The sequence below is a fragment of the Acomys russatus genome, chromosome 14 (assembly GCF_903995435.1).
Source record: "Acomys russatus chromosome 14, mAcoRus1.1, whole genome shotgun sequence".
In the NCBI taxonomy this organism is placed as follows: Eukaryota; Metazoa; Chordata; class Mammalia; order Rodentia; family Muridae; genus Acomys; species Acomys russatus.
Window position 1 is genome coordinate 43280278 of NC_067150.1, and position 21760 is coordinate 43302037.

A 21760-nucleotide genomic window follows, 5' to 3' on the forward strand; every position below is an offset into this window, starting at 1 on the left:
CAGCATTTCTTAAATGGACTTTCCAACTTAGGAGGCAGCAGAGCCTTTCCAAAAAAGCCTGTTTTAGCTTGAAGCCTGGCTTGTGTTGCTTTTATGCCACTCTGGTAAATGACAGACATTGTACTTTCCAGCTCCTTCCTGTTGGGCTCTGACACTTTTTGGTCTAATCCCTAGGAGTACAAGAAACTCATAAAGTCAGTGTATATGCCTCTGAAAAATTAGTTCAATTAAGTTTGTCCTATCAAGTAATTGGCTCATAGGATAACACTCTGTAGAAGACAAATATCAGTGAGTGTCAACTTTTTTTCTTTCGTGTTATTTTGTTTGTATTTATGAAACTATTTGTACCATGTAAGCAATCCTCGTGCCTGGGGCAGAACACTAATTGCTAGTTTTTCTAATAGCTGTCGTATGTACTTTTGTGCATAGCCAAGTGATGCACCACTGTATGCGAGTCTTTTGGAGTCCATTGCGCTCTCCAGATACGCAAGACTCTGGCCAGTCTCTTCCCTCTTCGTTGCAAGTTGCCTTTCTGTTCTTAGGAGCAACTTGCGGTATAGTCAGTGGACAACTAGTGTGTATGGCCCTATCCAGTTGGCAGAATGAGGTTTTCTAGAACTGCCACTCCTCTCATAGACTCATCTATTCTAAGCCATCGAAGGATTGAAGCCGACAAGCCCAGTCGCTCCAGTGCCGAGCGCTCGGAAGCTCTCACCCGCAAGCCCTAACTCATTTTAGGAAGCAGCTCTTATTCTGGTCTTCCCTTAGCTGATTGGCCAGCTCTGCCCTCACCACCATTGCCAATCGGTTATAAAAATGCACTTGTAGAGAGAGAACAAAGGAATAGCATTGCGTGTGTGTGTGTGATGTTCACAGAGCTTTCCAATACATTTGTATTTTGTGAGCCACATCCTTTAAGAGAAAGGAATGAACTGTTTGTGGCCATAGCCTATCAGAATGAAAGCGATTCATAATGGAGAGTTCTCACACCCCCCCTTGTCCAGACTTGAGATCAGTGTTTACCGCTGGATAATCACTGGACAATGATTTGTTGACCATTTTTAAACTCTTCATTTATTGTCTGTGTTTTTTCCTTCTTCCTCTACAGTTTAAAACGATAACAGTAATGAATTCAGACACGGCGAGTGAAGTTATCAACATGTCACTGCAAATGCTGGGGATAGCGGTAAGTTACTTCTGCTCTATTGCTCTATGACACATGACCCTGCGGGGTAGCCCAGGCGGGCCTTGGATATGTGATTCCTTTGCCCCACCACCACCTAGATATTCTTTAAACTTTGGTGTTCTATATTCAAAATAGTATTTAGTAATTTAGATGTAAGCATATAGCCCTTCCCATCACAACACAATCACAAAGCTACATTTGCTCCCTCCGCCCCAAATGTAGAAAACAGGAAAGCTTTTCTGTTAGCATGACATATGGGTGTTGTGCTGTTTTAACACCTCGGTGACCTGAAAACCATAATGGCTAAACTAGAATTCTGTCATGGATCTGAAGAGCGTTACTGTGCTTACTGTCAGTCTGTCTTCCTCTAGCCTGACCCTCTGTGTTCTGGGGTGAGTTTGCGAAATATTGTTAGTGGAAATGGTTGGAGTATTGAGAAGCAGGTCACGGGGATGGAATTGGAAAGCTTCTCTTTTTGCCTTCCTGCTAGTACCCTTATGAAGAGTTCTGTTAACTGGGAGACTTCAAAAGAATGAAAACTAAAAAAATAATCTTTGTGAGATTATTTTTAAACATAGTGTGATATAAGCCATTGAGCTAGCTCCACTGTAAAGGCGCATGATGCCAAGCCCAATGACCCGGGTTCCATCCCCAAGACCCACTTGGTATGAAGGGAGAACCAACCCCCGAAAGTTTTCCTCTGACCTCCACATGTATTCTGGCATGCTGCTATAGTGTGTGTGTGTTTATGTGCAGATGCCCATGCAAAGTAAATGTGATATTTAAAACTATGCTATGACATGACACTTGAGATGTCATAATATTGCTTTGTGTATTTAGATTTGCTCTTGTGCAGTGCTACTAAGCCCACTGATGACTCAAGGCAACCAAAGTTTGGGATAAAGTGATCTGATTAGTAAAACTTAGTAATATAATTAAAATGTAATTAAATTTTTGTGTGAGTAAAGTGGGGTTTTTTTCTGCATTGATTTCCAGCCCACACAAGCATGCCTTGGAAAAGAGTACGTAGTTTTAGGTTGGGAAAGGAGATTAACTGCCTCATGATGTACTTTCTTGGGAGTCTTTAAAATCCGATCTGCAAAAAAATAAAATAAAATCCGATCTGTTCAGGCAAATAAAATAAAATGTAATTAGGAATTGAGACTATTTGATGACACCCATCCTAAGAGATAGCTTACAGTGTTTCTGGCATTGCCTAAGATCTGTTTTGATTAGATCGTGCCTCCTGTCTAAAAGACAAGATGGAGATAAAATGATCTGTGTGCGCCATGAACATGTGGCCAGCAGAGATCTGCGTGACATGTACAGGAGCCAGGACCCTGACTTTTAACTGCAAGTGGAAGGCAGGACCATGAAAGGCTTCAAACAGACTTGGCTGCCTCTGTTCTAGCTGCCTTGTCCCTCCTGGAGGACTCAGCAAAGCTAGTGTTTCTTTCAAGTGGGATTAATGATAGTTTTGTTGGATTATAATTCCACTAGTGAACAAGTTTATTGTTTTCCATGGCTGGGCCTATTGTCGAGTAGCATTCTTCTCCTTTCCGTCTCCAGAACTGGATGCAGTTACTCAGACTGGTCAGTTCAACTGGCTATCCCTCTCCAGAAAGCCTCGTGGCCATTCTGCTCAGAGCCCACTGCGCTAATAATAGCCTGCCTCTGAGGCTTAACTTTACAGTCCCATAAGCAGCCGTGGGTATGGCTGGCTGGGTGAGGTGGTTGTCTTGCAGAGGCACATTGGATGCTAAGCCTGCTATTCTCTGAGAAGACCAGAGGATCTCAGAGGTCAGGATCAGCCTTTTAGAACCAGGAAGTGTATTCTGCCTTTAACAAAGGGCTCCCTTAGCTTTCACACTATGTGGGCACCTGGTAAGGAAGGGTCTGATTCCCTTGAGGTTTGCAGGTCCCAAGTCAGCTCAGGCACTGTGGGACTTGGGGGGACCAAGAGTAATCAATCCTGTTTTTAAATAGGATCTGGCTGTAGAAATAGTGATTTAGTTATTTGTATTTAACAGCCTTGAACAAAACATCTTTCCTATCTTAGTGCATCTAAAAATCTGAATGTATAGTGTGTGTGTCAAGAATAATCTTACATTTGATTTCTATACCCACTGTATCTAAAATTAAACTAATTTTGCATCTAAAAAAAAAAAAAAAAAAAAAAGAAATAAGCACCACTATTCCCCCCAACTATGTATACCCCGTGAGTCTTAATAGTATAAAATGCCCCAGATTCTCTCCTCCTCCTTCAAGTATCTAACGTGAAAGATTTGTTTTCCTTTTTCTTCTTTATCTCAAGGGGTCTGAGAGAGATTACCAGCTGTGGGTGAATTCTGGAAAAGAAGCAGCACCGTACCCACTCATTGGTGAGTGTCTGGAACCGGCTAAGATCACACTGTGTTCTGCTGGCTCTGAAATCTTGAGCTGAAATGTGAACTATATCAAGTGTTTTACTATGAACCAGACAATAAGATCTCTTCTGTCAGGCTGCTAATGACTATAGTTGGGAAATGTACATTTTTCCGCTCGGCCTTTTCACCTTACGAGTAGATCTTGCCAGGCCTTCTATTGAGGGTTTCTTCATGAGCGCGCGGCACGCATTGGAATTTCTCCTGCCACATGTGCATGTTTGATTTTCATCGTCTTGCATTGCCTGTTGTCTTTCCTGTCCACTGCTGTAACTAATGACAAGGCTGCCTCTGTGCACAGGGTACTGTGTGTGGCACAGTGGTGCACTGGCACACCTGTCACCCATCCCTGAGTATGCAACATCCCTGTCCCAGAATTCCCTTAGCATCACAAAGGAAGTGACAGTAACCCCTTTACACGTCTCACTGTGTAATCTAGGCTGGCTTGAAATTCAAATTCCCCCGTTCTGAGGAATTATTGAGAAATAGATCCTAAGTTATCTTATTTCAACTACTTATTTATCAACTAGTAATTTAAATCTGTAATCAACAGAAATAGGGCAATTAAAATAAGTTCTGCTGTCCGTTTCAGATTCCAAAATGGTAACCACAGCCGTTTGTTAGCAGTTTTGTACCACTGCCTGCCTGTCAGAGAGCGGGGCGTGTGTGTTGGATGCTTCGTTTCCTGCAGCCCCTTATCCGTGAGGTCACTCTTGGGGTGGCTGGGTATTCCAAGTGTCCTGAGTGGTTGAAACCAAACCTTCCTATATAAAACGTTTACATGTTCTGATATGCAGAAAACAGGAAACTGGGACGCTATCGTGCCATGCTGAGGGCGACGCTGACTCCCTCAAATGGGCTTGGTTCTAAATGACATGTGTGCAAAAATGAATAAGCAACAATGTCTTTTAAAATAGCAAATGTGTAAGATAATTTCAATAAGTTATAATGAAGTAGATGGCAACTTTTAGGTATACAGCCACTCTATGCAATTGAAAATGTCTCGTTTACAAAGAAAGCAGGGTGGATTAGCTGGCCACTGTCTGAAGGGTTTTGTGTTATTGCTGCTAAGGGGCCTCCTTGACTTAATCTTTGGAGATTTTCTGCAACATATAAATGGCAGTAGCGCCTTTGTCTTGTATGCCTGTGCCAAGTGCAAAGGGCGGGCTTGCCGAGTTACATTGGAGGGTGTAAGTGAAAATGCATCGTCTTTGCTTAAAGGATCTACAGCATGGGGGGGAGACAGAAGGATGACATCACCTTGGTGGGTTTCCTGGAGTACCAACAAAAACTGAGTTATGGTCCGAAGTCTAGGATTCAGCCCATTAGTCTGTTGTTGTGCCTGCGCCTGTACTCTGTACCCTCTACTGTTTTGACTGTTGCCTATGAACACCCATCTCAGAGAGAAGCAAATCAGACTAAGGAATCAGCCCCCAGGGCTGGCGAGCCACTGACTATGGCACCAACAAGTAAATGCCTCTTACACAGATGCGTAGAGAACGGGGTGAGCCTTGAGGAGAATTTGGGGGAGGGTTTTGAAACGTGGACTCTGCAGCCCAGGTCCTGTCTCATACTCAGTGTACAGCTGGCACCCAGGCTGGCCTCAGCTTCCCAAGTGTTGAGATTCCAGGCGTGAGTTACTACAGCTTTGTACTAACCTTGTGTTTAAGAATACAAACTGTTGTTGACGGTGGCTCTGTTGGGGCGGGGGCTATGAGGCTCCTTCCCAGATAGGCTTCTTTGTCCCTCTTTTCAGTCAGTTAAGCAGTTGGCAAACTGGGGTCTACAGTCATCCTAAGGATTCCTTTCAAGATTATTCTTTGTTCTTCTCTCACCCTTCTTCCATGAGATGACGACTCTGATTTGGTAGAGCCACCTGCAGTATTCCAAGGTCCCAGTTGCAGGCTAGGCACAAGCACCTCTCAGTAAACAAAAGGATTCTGTATCGAGATCGGCCAGGTGTACCTCACAGCACACCCCCGCCCGTCTGCAGTGCTTGGTGGTGGCACTCAGTCAGCCTGAAGTCTGCATTTTGGTTTTTCTTCTTTGTAGGACATGAGTACCCTTATGGAATTAAAATGAGCCACCTCAGAGACACTGCCCTTCTGACACAGGGATCAAAAGACTCCGCCACCCCATCCCAGCTCCAAGAGCCTTTCCTCATGGAACAGCTGCCCCGAGAGATGCAGTGCCAGTTCATCTTGAAACCGATCCGCCTGGCGACCGCCCAGCAACTGAGCGGTGAGTGGATTCCTGTCCTTCAGAGAGCCCTCTCTGAGCGGCAGCTTGCATTCCTGAACGCACAAATCTAACTTCCACCCAGATGAACTTTGCAAATGCAAGTTTTCAAAAGGGAAGGAAAATGGGATTTTTGAGGACGGGTCTGTAAACTAGCAGTAGGCATTCACTGACTTGCACTCAGAAGCAAGGGGCCCACAATCTGACCCTTCCTCCCTCGCCAGCCTTCCCCCTTTAACCTCACGGCCACTGCAGGGCCGGCAAGCCCAGGCAGTGCGGCAGGTACTTCAATGCCTTCTTTGTACTGTAATACGCTCCGCTGTGTGTTCCCCTAAATGAACCCATTATAAGAGGAAGCCTGTCCACGGTGGGTGTCGGCGGACCGCGATGCCCTGACTGGGATCCTGGTCCTGATAAATGTGTGGAGACTAATATGATTTCTAGCAAGGTCTCCCCTCGGCCGACTGATCTAACGCGAGTTCCCTGTGAACGTAGCTGCCTCATTGCCGCCCCACAATAAAGGCGGCATTATGGTAGCTGTGACGTCCAAGGAGCGTTATAACTCACCCTGACCCACGCTTGCACTAAAGCTCTCAGTCTGAAGCAAGGCTATATAAAGAAACAAGAGAAAATGGAGACCAGAAGGGATAAAGATGATAGGACATTGATAGTGCACTTCTATGTGTGCCTTTGTCCGCTGATCCAGTGAATAGTGGATCAGCTTGCCTCCTGCAAACGAACAAACAAACAACTCAAGGAGGAAGATGTAAAGACCTCAGGCGCTCAGGCGCTCAGTGGCCACCCTCCCGCCACGTGACAGATTGTTGGCATCAGCTGGGGCCCAGATGAAGCTCTTCCTCTGTGCTGCATTGCAGTTACCGTATTGTTCGTAAAAGCGCCGCCTTTCCGTTTTCTAACTCCATTGCTGAATGACCCTGCTATAAGAAAAAAAAAAAAAGAAAAAGATGTGTGTTCAGTAATCCAAACTTAGAGGGAAGTGACAATCAATACTAATTATAAAGGTTTTTCTTGCTTTATAGGGAAGTAACAATCAATACTAATTATAAAGGTTTTTCTTGCTTTACATGTTAATGTGCACGCCAAGGTCCTTTCGATTGGGACCGCCTCTAATACATTTAAATCACTTAATTTTTTTCTCACACTAAAACACCTGTAGAGCTGGGCTATGGTGGCGTACGCCTTTAATCCCAGCACTTGGGAGGCAGAGGCAGGCGGATCACCGTGAGTTTGAGGCCAGCCTGGCCTACAAAGCGAGTCCAGGACAGCCACGGCTACACAGAGAAATCCTGTCTTGAAAACTCCCTACCCCCCCCCCAAAAAAAAAAAAAAAAACCTGCAGTTATCAGGTGCAAACCCAGTTTTCATTCCATTAAGTTCTGATGTTTTGTTGGGCTAAACAACTGTGTAACTCTTCCGTTGTTGGACCATCCTTTGCTCATTCCGCTTTCCCTGTCTATAAGACCATAGTCTTCCTTCCCCCACCAAGTCTACGCCACATTCCTCCTTCCACTCGCCTTCCAGGTCTACCACTTTCTCACCATATCCTCCCTGCTTACATTTGTGTGCTGCTGTCTCCATACATGACCCAAACCGCATGGTTGTCACAATCTCTCTTGCCAGATGCCTTGAGCTCTGTTACCTTTCCCACTTCACTGAACATAACCTAGTACCGTCCCATCTTTAGATGGCTGCTGAGCACTTTGAAGAAACCACACAGCAGAAAGGCACCTTGGCATCCCTAACGGCCAGCCTCAGACAGGCACTCCTACTGGCTGGACAGCCTGTTTTATACAGGCGTCCACACACAAGTTAGCCCTGCCATGGCCTGATGGTGACCTGGCCTTGGATATAGACCTCCCTCCGGTCAGAGCGGATCAGAGACCAGCTGTGCGAATGGACTTAAACTTGACTCAGTCTCATTTTTCTGTCCTGTGATGGTAAATAGAGCTTGAGGCTCCGAGGATGCTTGGGCAAATCCTTGGGTCATTCTGAGCTGCTGCTTTGGTACCGGCCTCTCTCTATTCCAGCAGTGCCTGGAGCAGTTCCTGGAGAATCTAAGCACGCACTGTAAAAGAGTGGACAGGTTAGTGGGTCCACGATAGCTCTTCTTTGTGAGCTGCCATGTGGGAGCTGGGAATTGAACTCAGGTCCTCTGGAAGGGCAGCCAGTGCTCTTCCTGCTGAGCCATCTCTCCAGCCTCTAGAGCTCAACTCTTACCACTTCTCCCTCAGTTTCCTAAGAAGAAGACCTCTCTTAGAAATGCAGATAAGGAGGGTGTGTGTGTGTGGGTGGGTGGGTGTGTGTGTGTGTGTGTGTGTGTGTGTGTGTATTTATGGCTTATTTTAACCAGGCAGCATAAAATATTAACAGAAAGAAATTACTTTCCTTTGTTGTCTCCTTGCTAACCTTAGAAATAAGGTATTATTTTTGACATGAGAGGCCATGGTAGTGTAGCTGCTTCCTAGATCTAAGCAATTCACAAATTTGAGTTCTGTGGATTTAAAAGACACAGAACATGGTACATCACTGTGTACGTGGCAAATACGGGCAAATTCTATAGACTTACAGTATATACTGTTCCCCACATGAGTGTGCTACTGGGGTCGGAGGTGGGGATCCTCATTTGTATGGCCAAGAGAGACTTCCAGGTTAAAGGGTTTTTTTGTTTTGTTGTTGTTTTCTGGTTTTTTTGTTTTTGTTTTTTTGTTTGTTTGTTTTTGGGTTTTTTTTTTGTTACAACTGTTACTCTTTAACCATAAAACGCATGAATTAACATTTTTAGTACTGAGCTTTATCATGTAAACATGAAAAGAATCAGCCATGGCGCACACCTGTAATCCCAGCACTCAGGGAGGCAGAAGCAGGTAAATCTCTGTGAGTTCAAGGCCAGCCTGGTCTACAAAGTGAGTTTAGAACACCTAAGCTAAGGCTACACAGTGAAATTCTATCTTGAGGGAAAAAAAAGAAGTATGCATTAAAATGCTACAAAAAATAATAAGCTTCAATCAGTTTTTTTTTTTTTCATCAGTCCCAGGAAACCTGACATCTCACACTAAATGCTTTGCGTAACAAACAGGGTGGCTGTCACTGAAAATATCACATATATGACTCAATGTTGATTTTATCCTCTGTCTACAGTCATAGCTGGATATATAAGTTGGTGATAGAACGTCCTTAAATGTGTGAAAGCTAAAACCAAATATGATAGTTTTGGGGAAATAGGTTAGAATGTACAGGCAGAAAGCTAGCATTCATCTCTGCACACATTTGCCTAGCGTGGTGGGCAAATTCCTTCCTGGATTTAAGAAAGAATCCGTTCCCTTTCCTGTTCCATTTTGTCTGCAATGGGAGTTAGATCACAGCAGGAATAAAGTGCTAGGTTTGAGCAGAATAATGGGTATCTTTCTTGTCTGCATACTTCCTGATGGCTGTCAAACCCACGGAAAATGGGTACAAAGAGATGCCCTCTGCCAGGAGAGCCTGGTATCGTACCAGCTTTAATAGCCCACAGTCATGCTCTGGGCAAACACCTTTTTGAAATTAGCCTGGTACTCCCTCAAATAGGCCTTTGGACAGATAGCATCTTTTTCAATGTAAAGGAAATAGGAAAGTCTCAAAGGGTATGTGAAGCTGAGGGTTAGGTGGGCTCATGACGCCACCGGCGAGAGAACGTCACACTTCCTTGCATTTCCTACTTACGGTAGCATAAGGAAGATTAGTAAAACATTGCTCATTCATTCATCATCCCACAATGTGGCTTATTTTATATTTGGGTTGAGTATATTATTCTGAAGAAAAGCATGTCGCGTTATATTGTTAAACGATACGAAGGGGTCTTTGAAATTAGCATTTCACACTGTGGACCGTGGCTTCCTTGGATTATTTCCCGTCCAGTGTTGGACAGCAGAACATCATTCCCGAACAGAAACACCATGGAGCGGACGTTAATGTCCGATTCCCTGTGCTCCCCTGAAGGCGGGCAGTGTCTGGGTATTAAAGCTCTCCAAAGCTCAGTTCTGTTGAACATTCCTTGCGAGCTTTCTGTTTTGTTTTGAACCTGCGTCATGGGTGCTTGGCTTTGGGTATCAGCCAGAGAGATGAGCTCACCTTACCTGCAGCATTTGGGGCTCACACTCTGCTTTTCTCCTTTGTGGGGTCCCCCTTTACCTTTCACCTGCTGTGGCTGCCGCTGTGTTAGTCCCCCCCCCCCCTTGGTCTTCCAGCCAGTCCTACAGGTCTCTCCCCGCAGAGGTCTCCACTCCACTGGGGCCTGGTGGGTCTCACTAGTCAGCCACCCATGCTGCCTTAAACACACTTCCTGAAGTTGCATATTGAAAAAGATACGTTGACGGTTTCACAACTGCCGAGAAGGAGAACAAATGTAAGGCATCAGCTTCTCCTCTCTGTTCTCGGTCAAGTGGGACATCAGAACACAAAGCATAAAAAATGGCTCCTCTTCCTCCTCCTTGGTTCCCCTTCTATTGTGTCCTCCTCTCTTTTACTCACTTTTTAGCTGTAACCTAATTCACTCTTCAGCTTTTTTACATGCCTGTCACGTCTTATAAATTCATAAGTATGTGTTGATGCAGAGCCCTTTCTGCCTCAAGTCGCTGTAGCTCAAGAGTCTTTGCTGTAAAGTATCAGGGGTGGGACTCAGGACCCCGTGCTAGGCAGACAGATTCTCCACCAGCGGCCTACACCTCCGGCTAAGAAATTTAACTCTCTCTCTTTTAGATTTTGCTGTCAAGACTCAAGTCAGCAGTGGGTAGGAGGAGCCAGACTCTAGATTCGTCCTTAATTTGCCAGATATTTACAACACTCTCTCCTAGCTAGCATCGCCAGGAACAAGGGGCCTCCGTGAGCATTTGTCTGAGCTCCTGTAATAAACAAACCACAAACGGGAAACAGTAGAGGTAAGGCAGAAGGAATCACAAGTTTCCCTCCTGATCTCACGTCTCAGATTCCGGCCAGAAGACGTTTAAGAGGAGGCGCTCCATCATCAACTGGGCCTTTTGGCGGGGTTCTAGCACCCACCTGGACAACCTGCCCATGTCGCCAACATCCCCCATGCCTGGACAGCTCTTTGGAGTTTCTTTACCAGATATCTGTGAGAACGACAACCTGCCAAAGCCTATCTTGGTAAGCGCCCATTACCTGGGTCTGTTAGGGAAGAGAGGGAACATCCTGCAGGGTGGATCTGCGCCCCCCCAAAACACCCCCTGGCTTTAGCTAAGAATCTCTAGCCTTACTTTGAAACTTAAAGGTCAGATCTCATCATTGCAAAGTCTTCAGGGAAATGAGTAAGAGGAGGCATTCCAGTCAACCTGTTTTGTTTTTTGTTTTTTTAACAAAGCAATAGAGGCCCACTCAACACTGTTGCCCTGAAAGCCTCATCCGATTGCTTTTTAAGCTTTTAAAAACTGGTTGGTTTATATCTCACATGTCTAAGCATCAAGGTATATAGTCTCTGGTGGTTAGTGGTTTGTACACAGAATGGGACAGAAAATAACTGCTGAGTTCATATTGTTTCTGACTGATAGGTAAAATAGTCACAACTGAGCAAGACTTGTCCGGTGTCCCATATCCCCCAAGCACTACACCACTGCACTGTGGAGTCTCATGCTGTGTTGTACATCCATAAACGCCACACACTGTGACACATTTAATTATCTTGCTCACCTTCCAATAAAGCTAGCAGGGAGTTACCATCCTCACCATTACTTAATGAATTTAAGAGTAAAACTCAGAACCTAACCCAAATTGCATAGGAAATCATGGATTGCCGGTTTCTACACACCATTGTCTTCTCTACTGGATACAGAAGACAGACAGAAAGCAAACTTGGGGGACACTTAACCTCTGTTCCCTGAAATGTTTAAGATTACATTCCTATCAACTGTAGTCAGCAGGCTCTTCGATAATCTCGTGATTGTACTTTCTCTTGGACCTGGTCCTGTCTCCGCGGCCTCTCGTTAGAATCGCTCTAATATGTTCTAAAAATGTCATCTGAATCTTTGTAGCCACCATCCAGCTCCAGTCCTGGAGTATTTTCACCCTGGCTTCTGGCAGCTGCGGACGGCAAGCACCCCCTCCCGTGCTGGTTGCGTAAAGTGTACCAGTTTAGTTTATTCCCTCTGCTTCCTCCTAGGATATGCTTTCCTTTCTGAACCAAAAAGGCCCCCTCACAAAAGGCATCTTCAGGCAGTCGGCCAACATGAAATCCTGCAGAGAGCTAAAGGAGAAACTGAATTCTGGAATCGAAGTCCACCTTGACTGTGAATCCATCTTTGTGATAGCATCCGTGTTGAAGGTAGGAAGAGTGGGCCCCAGCTCCAGAGACGAAATCCATTCCGTTCATTCCTGTCTGCGAAGAACCACGATAGCTTTAGAATCAATAAAGTGTTCAAAAATTTTTCACAAAGCAACATTGGACTTCGAAGGCTATAACGTGACACAATAGCAAGCTTGACTCAGTCTGTCATCCTCAGAACACAGAGAGGACATTTTACCACAGCAGATACCTGCTTTTCTTAGTTCCTCACTTTCTGCCTTCCTAACTCACCTTTGGAAAAGGAGTTTTACGTTTGCCACAATACAGAGAAGATTTGCTGATGCCACTACAACCGTATTCGTTATCCTTAACTCCTCAGGCACGCTGCTCTAAAAGGAGAGCAGGGATGGCTGGGCCCTTCTACCTCTACCACAGTCGTAAAGTTTTAACCAACTCTCTTCCTCCCATTCTTAGAAACGTCCTATAATTTTGGAAAAGAAACAAGAACTGAGCTGTGAGCAGAGCTTTTGACCATAGGAATAGTCTCTGCAGACCTGCCTCAGACCTCTCAAAGGGTTTGTGATGCACTGAGCCAGGGGTGGAGAAGGCCCCAGTGTCAAGTGCAAATATATAAGCTTCAGGATTTCCTCCTCTCGCAGAAATGGTTTCTCTCTTGCCTTAATTTAGGCAGGCACAGCCCGCATTATAGAGACATTCCCTCTGTCTGCTTCACAGTACCATGTGTCTTAAAAGTCGCTACTGAATTATTGAGACTGTTCCAAAGAAGCAAGGCCTTAAGTAAGGTGTTGTGCTTCAGCTTATAAGAATATTTTCTGTGCAAAAGCAAGCAAAGGGGCAAAGACGCCCAAATGATTGAAGACTCTGGCCAAATGGGTTCCATATAACTGAAGTCTTACCACTTACCCAGTTATGTTTTCTATCCCATCTATTTAATTTGGTTTTGTGGAGAGGACAAAGCTTGAGCCTTTGTTTTCTTTTAGCTTAAAAAAAAAAGGTCTGAAGTCATTTCAATATTCCTTTAATTTTTTTTTTTTATACTTAACCTGGTTTTGCCTAAATATAAGTTTAGCTCTTCAAAATGTGATTGGCCCAAACTTGCTCAGGACAGAATAGATCTGGCTCCTCCTCCCTCAAGGGAGGCCTACCAGTCCACAGGCTCATCCCACATGAACCGGAAGGTCCTGTTGGTTTGAGCTCTGGTTTTGAAGGGAAGAATTTCACAGAACACTGCAGATCTGTCACTGTAATTCAGGGTTGTCTCGCCCCCATCCTTCTGTGCCATGACAACCGCACTTCATGACCTGCTGTGGGAGAGTGCACCACCAAGTCACAAGTCATCACTAGCCTGTCTTTTGCAATAGCAGATTTTACCCCTTTAACTCTGCCTTTTAAAGTGGTGCTACAGCTGCAGTTGATCTGGAATTGTGAAAACTAGAGGCCGCTTTTGTGAGGGCGTTTCTGAGTCACAAGTGTTGAGGTGCATTTATGCTTGAAGAGTAAAAACAGAGGAAGATGGGAGCAGCCAGCTCTCCTTAAAGTAGACAGCACAAGTACAGTTTTTAAATTACCTTAACATCTACTCACGCTAGACTGGCTTCCGTTGTCCCCTATTAATATTCCATGTGCCACTTTATAACAATCTGCATAATTAGCCGATTTATCTGAACACACTACCACCGCTCCCACAATACAGGAACATAATCAATTGTACGTTGTCATTTATACCCTACAAAATATCACAACTTTAAAATGCCTGATGTCAGACTTCCACCTGTCTCTGTGGTGTAAACAGAGAAGGTCACCAGCCGTGTCACTAAACTAAGTTCTCCCTGTCTAATTTTGACTGGGTAGGGATCAGTCCGCAAGCTTGGCCTGGCTCGTGCTATTCAAAAGAGACACAGACAGGTAGCTGGGAACAAATGGCCAAAGCTCTAACAACGAGGACCAAATACAGTTAAGCTGCTATGTAAACAAAGGCTCCAGAACCCCAAGCACCTGTGGTTATATCCTGTTGCTTTTGAGTCTGTTTTTTTCTACACCCATCTTCACCAGCAGCCTTGGCAGAAATGACGATGTAACATGGATTATCTATACATACACGGGGCACCCAGCGCTTAACCTAGTTCTCAGAACCCAGCTTTTAGATACTTTCTGCCCTCAAATACGTAAGCACCTTCCCTTCATGGAGAATACAAGAACAAGCCAAGTAGCCTCGATGTCATGGTGCAGCAACACTGGGTTACAGTGTTCTAAGGTCAGAGCCACTTGCTCGGCGCATATTCCTGTATCCCAAGTACATCCAGCAGTTGTGAACAAGTAGCCATAGATGGGAGGGATGAACGAATGACCGCCACATTGCAAACCTCCCCCTGACCTCACCCCAGTACATCAAGTCGCATCAGGATTGAGTATATCCCTAGCCACCGCGGCCAGGCAAGGCAGCCCAGTTAGGGCAAAGTGATCGAAAGCAGGCAACAGAGTCATGTCAAGGACAGCACCTGCTCAACTTCCTAGGGGACCCACATGAAGATCAAGCTGCCCATTGGTTACATATGTGTAGGCGGCCTAGGTTCAGCGCATGAATGCTCCTTGTTGGCAGTTAGGTCTCTGTGAGCCCCCATGGGCCTAGCTTAGTTGATTCTGTAGGTCTTGCAGCATTCCTGATGCCTCTGGGTCCTTCTATCCTTCCCCCCGCCCCACTTTTCCACAGTACTCCCCAAGATCCGCCTATTGCTGGGCTGGGAGTCTCAGCGTCTGATTTGACCAACTGCAAGGTGCTGGGCCCTCTCAGAGAGCGGTTAAGTTAGGCTCTGTAAACATACCTAAGAAAATGTCAGCTCACACATGACATAGTGGAGAGCGGAGAGCGGACAGGGATCTTTTCTTCAACACGTATTTTTGCATGAGAATGATTTAAATATTTGGGGTTTTCTTCTTCATCTAGGATTTTCTGAGAAATATCCCAGAAAGTATTTTTTCATCAGATCTGTATGATCACTGGGTTTGTGTAATGGATCAAGGAAACGATGAGGAAAAAATAAATATAATTCAAAGGTAATTATTTAAGTCAGTCTCCCCCCTGTACCCCTCTCTTCCCCCCACCCCCGTGTGTGTGTGTGTGTGTGTGTGTGTGTGTGTGTGTGTGTGTGTGTGTGTACAACTTGTAGAAGTCATAGACTCATAATAAAGAACACAATGTCTGAGTCAGGTGTGATGTCTCCTGCCTGTGACCCCGGCACTCAGGAGACTGAAGCAGGAGCATTACTGCCAAGTTTCATGCCAGCCTTGGCTACAGTGTTGAGATTCAAAAACAGAAACCCCGCAGTAGCTAAAGCCACCCAATGAAATTCTTTGTAGAATTCACCTCATGTTCCTGAATACCTCCTACATTGGAAGAGTGTGTAGGAAAGAAGTGTGCATTAGAAAAATGCAATATTCCAGTTTATGAAAATCTTGGACCCCAGCTATCACTTGCTTAGTTTAAGTGTGGAGTTGTGAGACTTAAGCAAAACTCTGTTTAGTTTGTGTAAGTTGACTTATGACACTACCAGTAAGACACTCCACACAACCCACTCGCCGCAGACTGCCGAGTACCCCAGCTTTTAGTCACCAAGACAGAAGTGCTGATGTGAATTTACGGATAGATACAGAGCTGGCTTTTCTTCTGGGTCAAGGATGCTCATCAGTCAGTTGTCCTTCCTGTCAGAATTTAATTCCATGATCAAATACCGGGTGCACTACTGTCAGCTAGCGACTGCTCTGGATAGAAGTAACCCAAGGGCTTAGCACGCTTACACAATCAGAGGACCTGAAAGCATGCACTAGATGTTCTGTCTCCTACTAAGTACACCCAAGTCATCTCTCAGCTGATTCCAGGGTCTGATCTGAAGTCACTGTCAGCCCAGTGTACTGAGGAAAGGCCTCTGCTGCCTGTGTAACAGGTGTCAGTAACTTAGTTCCTAAAGTTGCAGGTACTTATAGAAACACACAAATGGGAGGGGAGAGAGGGGGGGAGGGAGAGAGAGAGGGAGAGGGGGAGAGAGTGGGAGAGAGGGGGGAGAGAGAGAGAGAGAGAGAGAGAGAGAGAGAGAGAGAGAGAGAGAGAGAGAGAGAGAATATACGTGTATGTATTCTGCATGGTAGTTAAAGTACTTTTCAGTCAATAATCATTTAAAACTTTGTCGCTTACATAAAATGAGAACTGGGGAATGTAATACAAGTTTGACTAATGCGTGAGAATGGTACCAAAGAAGACAGGTCAGGGGCACAACTGCCTTTGGATTCTGGGTGGGGGAGAGCATGGCTCCCAGAGCAAACCTGGGAGTCTTTGTGGCTAAGACCTGGGTTCTCACCGAGAAAGAGCACTCTCTGTCTTGCCGCTGCTTGAAGTAAAGCAATACTTTAATCTTACCAGCATGCCATTTGTGGCTGTGCTTGGGGATATTACCAAATGCTGCAGGAGTTGCCGGAGTTAAAACACTGCTACTTTTCTTGGAAGTAATAACAGGCAACATATTTTATGCATTCTTCTGCATTTTCATTGAGTTATGGAGACAAGGTGCAAAAATAACTGCCAGTGCTGACCTTCCGTGTAAGTGTCCCTTGCTGCACACGCTGCCCACCAGCTGAAACCCATGTATATCTGCACTTGTTCCTGATTTGCGTGTTAGATTTGCATGGTTCCCCGTGCAGGTGAAGTGAGGGGTGCCTGTCTTTACACGTATCTTAATAAAACGTCCTGCATTTTTCTGTCTTTAGGCTATTAGATCAGCTTCCCAGAGCCAATGTTGTTTTCCTAAGGTATCTGTTTGGGGTATTACACAACATTGAACAGCATTCCTTGTCTAATCAGATGACTGCATTTAACTTAGCAGTGTGTATCGCTCCAAGCATTCTTTGGCCTCCTACTTCCTCCAACCCAGAACTAGAAAATGAATTTACAAAAAAGGTAATGACATTTTTCATTTTTATGCCCCGAGTCCCCAATTCCCCATTTTGAAACATTGGAAACGCAGCCTCTTAAAGAGGCAGTGTAGACTTCCTCGTGTGGGTTTATCGATCATTCTGTCCGGTTAGACTGGAGCAAGGTGATATCAAAGAGGGGGGAAAGGATCAATCGTTACTTCGCTTCTCCTTCTAAAGCGGCTGAACAAGTTCTTTAAAAGCACATCTTTATAAGCCAGGGCAGGCTTATTCCTCAGCACCAACATTTGGCAGATAGGCAATCCTGAAAGGAAGGAGTTACTTTCTAATGATACAGTGCACATTGAGATCCTACCTCTGTACAGCCTGGCTGTCGATCAGGGGGATGGTGTGCCAGTTCCCTTCACTTGCACCATCTCGCAGCTGCTGAGGCAAACAACAGGTCAGTTCTCGTCCATCTCAGTGGCATCACAGAGTCCCTCATAGACGCTCCTCTCCCTACGTGTACCTCCACTTAGGATGTGTAGTAGGGCGTCATGCCAAGACTAGTTAGAAAGACTCCGGGTTTCCTTGCCTGTCCCTTGCCTCCCTTCTGTGCCCCCAGAGGAGCTTTCTTCCAAAATTACAGCAACTTGTCCTTTTTCACAAGAAATCCTTGTGTAAGTCCTTATTGCTGATATTTGATGAATTTGAATAACAAGGTATGTTTCTCCATCTCCAACACCTATGGAGAATGCTTGAAATTGCCCTGCTTTAAAAGCTGGTGATATAAAACATGAGTGTTAGGCCAAGGCGACAGATAATTGTCCTCTGCTGACTCGGGATTCCGTTCTGTGCCCAGACAGTTGGCGCTGAAGTTGGCGGTGGGGCTTCTGTATCCTTTCGTATACTTTTCTTTGTTGCTCTGCGTTTTGTGATTACAACCAGGATGTGTATATGAAATGTGACATAATAAACACATCATATGAATAATAATGCTGAAACTCTTTCCATTGGGCACAGGTCTCGCTTCTTATACAATTTCTGATTGAAAATTGCTGTAGGATATTTGGAGAAGAAATCACTTCTCTCTTGGGGGAGCTTTCAGAGAGAAGCGAGAGAGAACACACCGCAGGTACCGTGAAGAACACCTTTTTGTAAGAACTAGATATTCGTCTATGATGACGCCAAGACTGGTTGTCCCAGAGCCTCTGACCTGGGTCAGTGGGGACCAGGGCTCTCAGTCCTTCCCTGGAAGGCCTGCTGATAGGTCAGTGTGATGGAGTTGAGATGTACGCGGGGTGAGGCCTCAGCCTATAAATTGTAGTAGACTGAAGATGTGAACCCTTGTTGTAAATAAACAGAGAAACTCTACTATATATTAGAACTACTGTTGTTGACACTGGAATCAAAGGTTGAGAGGAAGTAGGGGAAGTCCTGGTTTGGGGGGCTTCCTCCCCCCCCCCCAAGTCTTAGTTGGCTCTAAGACCTCAGTATCCTAATGTACTTTGACCCAGTTTGAAACAGCTAGCATCTCTGGGGTCGGGAGTGAAGGGAGGTTGTGAATTCATAGACATAGAAGCCGCGTAATACAGCTTCCTGACCACCAGTTACCACTGTGCCCCAGTCCATAATTCCTCAGAACTCCATCCATAAAATCTAAACAATGTAGCCGGGCGTGGTGGCGCACGCCTGTAATCCCAGCACTCAGAGGCAGAAGCAGGCGGATCGCTGTGAGTTCGAGGCCAGCCTGGTCTACAAAGCGAGTCTGGGACAGCCAAGGCTACACAGAGAAGCCCTGTCTTGAAAAACTATATATAGTGTGTGGATGTGTGTTTAATCTTTATAATCATAAGAGCCAAAGAAATACTCTAACTCTAAAGAGCTTTATGAAAGGTCTCACAGAGATTGCCATGTATTTTGTATAACTTAACTATGCAGCCTGTCCATGTTAGAAGACAGACTCGTACCCAAAATCTAGATTAGTTTGGCTCTACTTCATTCGCTTTTCATTATTTCTCTGTTTTATGACTTATCTTTGCTTTGAGAAAAATCTCACCTTAAGAAAAAGTCACTTTGTTCAAAACTGAGATGAATATAAGCATTCATACCCCCAGAAGACTTTTGTCTTCAGTACTTAGCATTTGAAATAATGAAGAGATTCAGGTAGACAAGATGGCTTAGTAGGTAAAGGTGCTAACCCCCACCACCTTCTTCAGTCCTGACAACCTAAGTCTGTTTTCCTTTTGTTGGGGCCCAGCACGTTGGAAGGAAAGAACCAATTCCAGCAAATTGTCCTCTGACGACCTCATACATGCATTGGCCTACCTGTGCTGCCAATTCCCTCTACACACAGTTTTTTTTTTTTTTTAAGAGTATTTCCTTCTTGAAGGTAGAGATTTGAACTCTAAGCATGAAAATAACAGAGAGATGACACGGTTTGCTTTAAAAAGCCTCGCAAATTGGACACGTAAGAATGTTCGTCATGGCTTCCTTCTCTGTCCACAGATATGTCTTGCTTCCAAATGAACGACTCTTCCTACGACAGCCTGGAGAATGAACTCAACGAGGACGCGGACGCCCCGTGCAGCGACCTGGTGAAGAGGCTTGGCCAGGGGAGCAGAAGCATGGACTCTGTGTTAACCCTCAGCGACTGCGACCTCGAACAGCCCGAGGTGGAGGGCCTCCTCACCCTGAGCGACTTTGACTTAGATCAGGCCAAAGATGAACACATTCAAATGAAACCACCTCTGGAGTCCGAGCCAGGGAACGCTTTCATAACCTACCGGAAGGTTTCACTCGGGGAGCAGCACGCTAGGACCCCCGCTGGCCCGGGGACACCCAGCTGCCTGCCTGCAGCTGCAGCCCACGTCCCAAAAGTCTTGCTACGGCAGCGGCACCGGCGCTGCTCGGAGCCCAGCATCGACTATTTAGACACAAAGCTTTCCTATCTCCGGGAGTTTTATCAGAAGAGACTTCGCAAGTCCAGCTGCGATGCTGTGCTCTCTAGAAAGGATGAAGATTACCTTAAGCAGACCCAGCCCCTGGAGACAGGGGGGAAGACGTGTCTTAAACAGAGCTCAGTTGCAGACAGCGCTGACATCAGCAAGAGAAACACTAATGAAAATAGTAAGAGAAGCCCATCCGGTCATGAAGGAAGTCAAGTGACACCTTTCACTAAGTCCAAACCAGTGGCCATTTCTGTGGCATCTTACGGGCACGGGTCCTCCCAGGATCATCCCAGGAAGCAACCCTTTGGTGCAGATATGAGCAGGTTTTCGCCACCACACACAGCGGACGCCCGGAAGAGCTCACGAGTACATCGGCGCTGCTCAGAACCCAGCGTAGATGACCACAGCTACAAGCTGTCCTATCTCAGGGGGATCTACTCGAAGAAACAGGATAAAACTGGCGGCGAGGCTGGCCTCCCGCACGGGGAAGAGGATTATCTCCAAAGGCATAAGTCTTTGCAAATCGAGGGGCAGAAACTCATTAATCAGAGTTTGGTCATGGGGATCGAGGTGGGCAAGAGCAGCGGCACACAGCAAAGCACCGAGAAGGTTTTGCCCCCGAGACTAAACCTTTGCCCAAGGGCCAGCTACTCAAGCCTGTCCTCCCCAGGCACATCGCCATCCGGCTCCTCCGTCAGTTCCCAGGACAGTGCTTTTTCTCAGATCTCCGAACATTCTGTGTTTACACCCACCGAAACCTCCTTTCCGATAGATTGTACTTTTCAGGCTCAGAGAAAGCAGGAAGAGCTCTCTTCAGACTTTCACAGCCCCGGCCTCATGTCTGGAATGCCTGGTCCCTCCGCAGGACAGGCCAGCAGCCACCCAGCTTTTTTAAGAAAGAGTACCGAACAGTACCCGTCACAGGTGCATCCTGTAACCCTCCATCCCAGCGCGTGGCTGAGAAGTGGTTTGGTCACTTTAAAAAACTGGTCCCTCAAAAAGAAAACAAAAGCAGCCAGACCGGAAGACAGGAAAATCTGTTCGCTCAAAGAACCTCTGGAGTTACCTCCACATGCTTCTGGTGCTCCAGAGGCTGGCCTCCAGGAGAGTCAGGGTGTCATACACCTACAGATCAATGAAGGGCCTGGGGCGCTGCAGACAGCCCACGGGTGCAGCTCTTATGCCTGTCGGGACTCCGAGCAACACTCCAGTAGCTCTCCCTTCCACCTGGTGGAAAGCAGACTCAAGCTCTGTATGAAGCCGCACCAGGGAGAAGAGAGTGGAGGGCATTACCGGTCTCATCACCCTTGGGATGGAGCCTCACCGAGACTTGGGACTGGGGAGGATGTGGCCAGCCCAGATGCAGAGCCTACCACAGTTTGTGACGATGGGGACAGACCTTTAACCAAAGACAGTTAGTTACCTGCAATAAGAATCTGGTATCAAAATAATCCTGATGTCTTTAAGAACAGGAACCGGGCTAATAAAAACAAAGGCAGGAGCTAGTGTGACCCCCTTTTATGAGACACCTGGGGTAGGTAGTGCAAGGACAGTCACTGCCAATATGGCTGTTTTTAATTGACGTTTCAGGCTCTAAAGTTTTGAAAAGGCCTTTCCTATCAAAGCATGGGTTGGTCTTTTCTGAGACTTTAGGATACAGACAGAAGGGTAGAGGAAGTGTCCTCTGTAGAATAAGCCTGCTTGTGCCAGCAGCCTTGGGTTCAGTGACTTGTCAGTAAGGAGAAGC

General features: G+C 45.9%; 1 protein-coding gene across 1 annotated transcript in view; it reads left to right on the forward strand.

Moving 5' to 3' along the window:
* The window catches only part of Arhgap20 (Rho GTPase activating protein 20), a 75416-nt gene extending 53980 nt beyond the window's left edge, over positions 1-21436 (forward strand). Inside the window, exons 7-15 of the mRNA XM_051156441.1 lie at positions 1109-1186; positions 3501-3567; positions 5662-5850; positions 10829-11007; positions 12017-12178; positions 15105-15214; positions 16919-17108; positions 18086-18197; positions 19571-21436. Of these exons, the coding sequence (XP_051012398.1) occupies positions 1109-1186; positions 3501-3567; positions 5662-5850; positions 10829-11007; positions 12017-12178; positions 15105-15214; positions 16919-17108; positions 18086-18197; positions 19571-21432 (2949 nt within the window). The 3' untranslated portion in view covers positions 21433-21436. The remainder of the gene's footprint in view (positions 1-1108; positions 1187-3500; positions 3568-5661; positions 5851-10828; positions 11008-12016; positions 12179-15104; positions 15215-16918; positions 17109-18085; positions 18198-19570) is intronic.
* Positions 21437-21760: the final 324 nt, after the last annotated feature.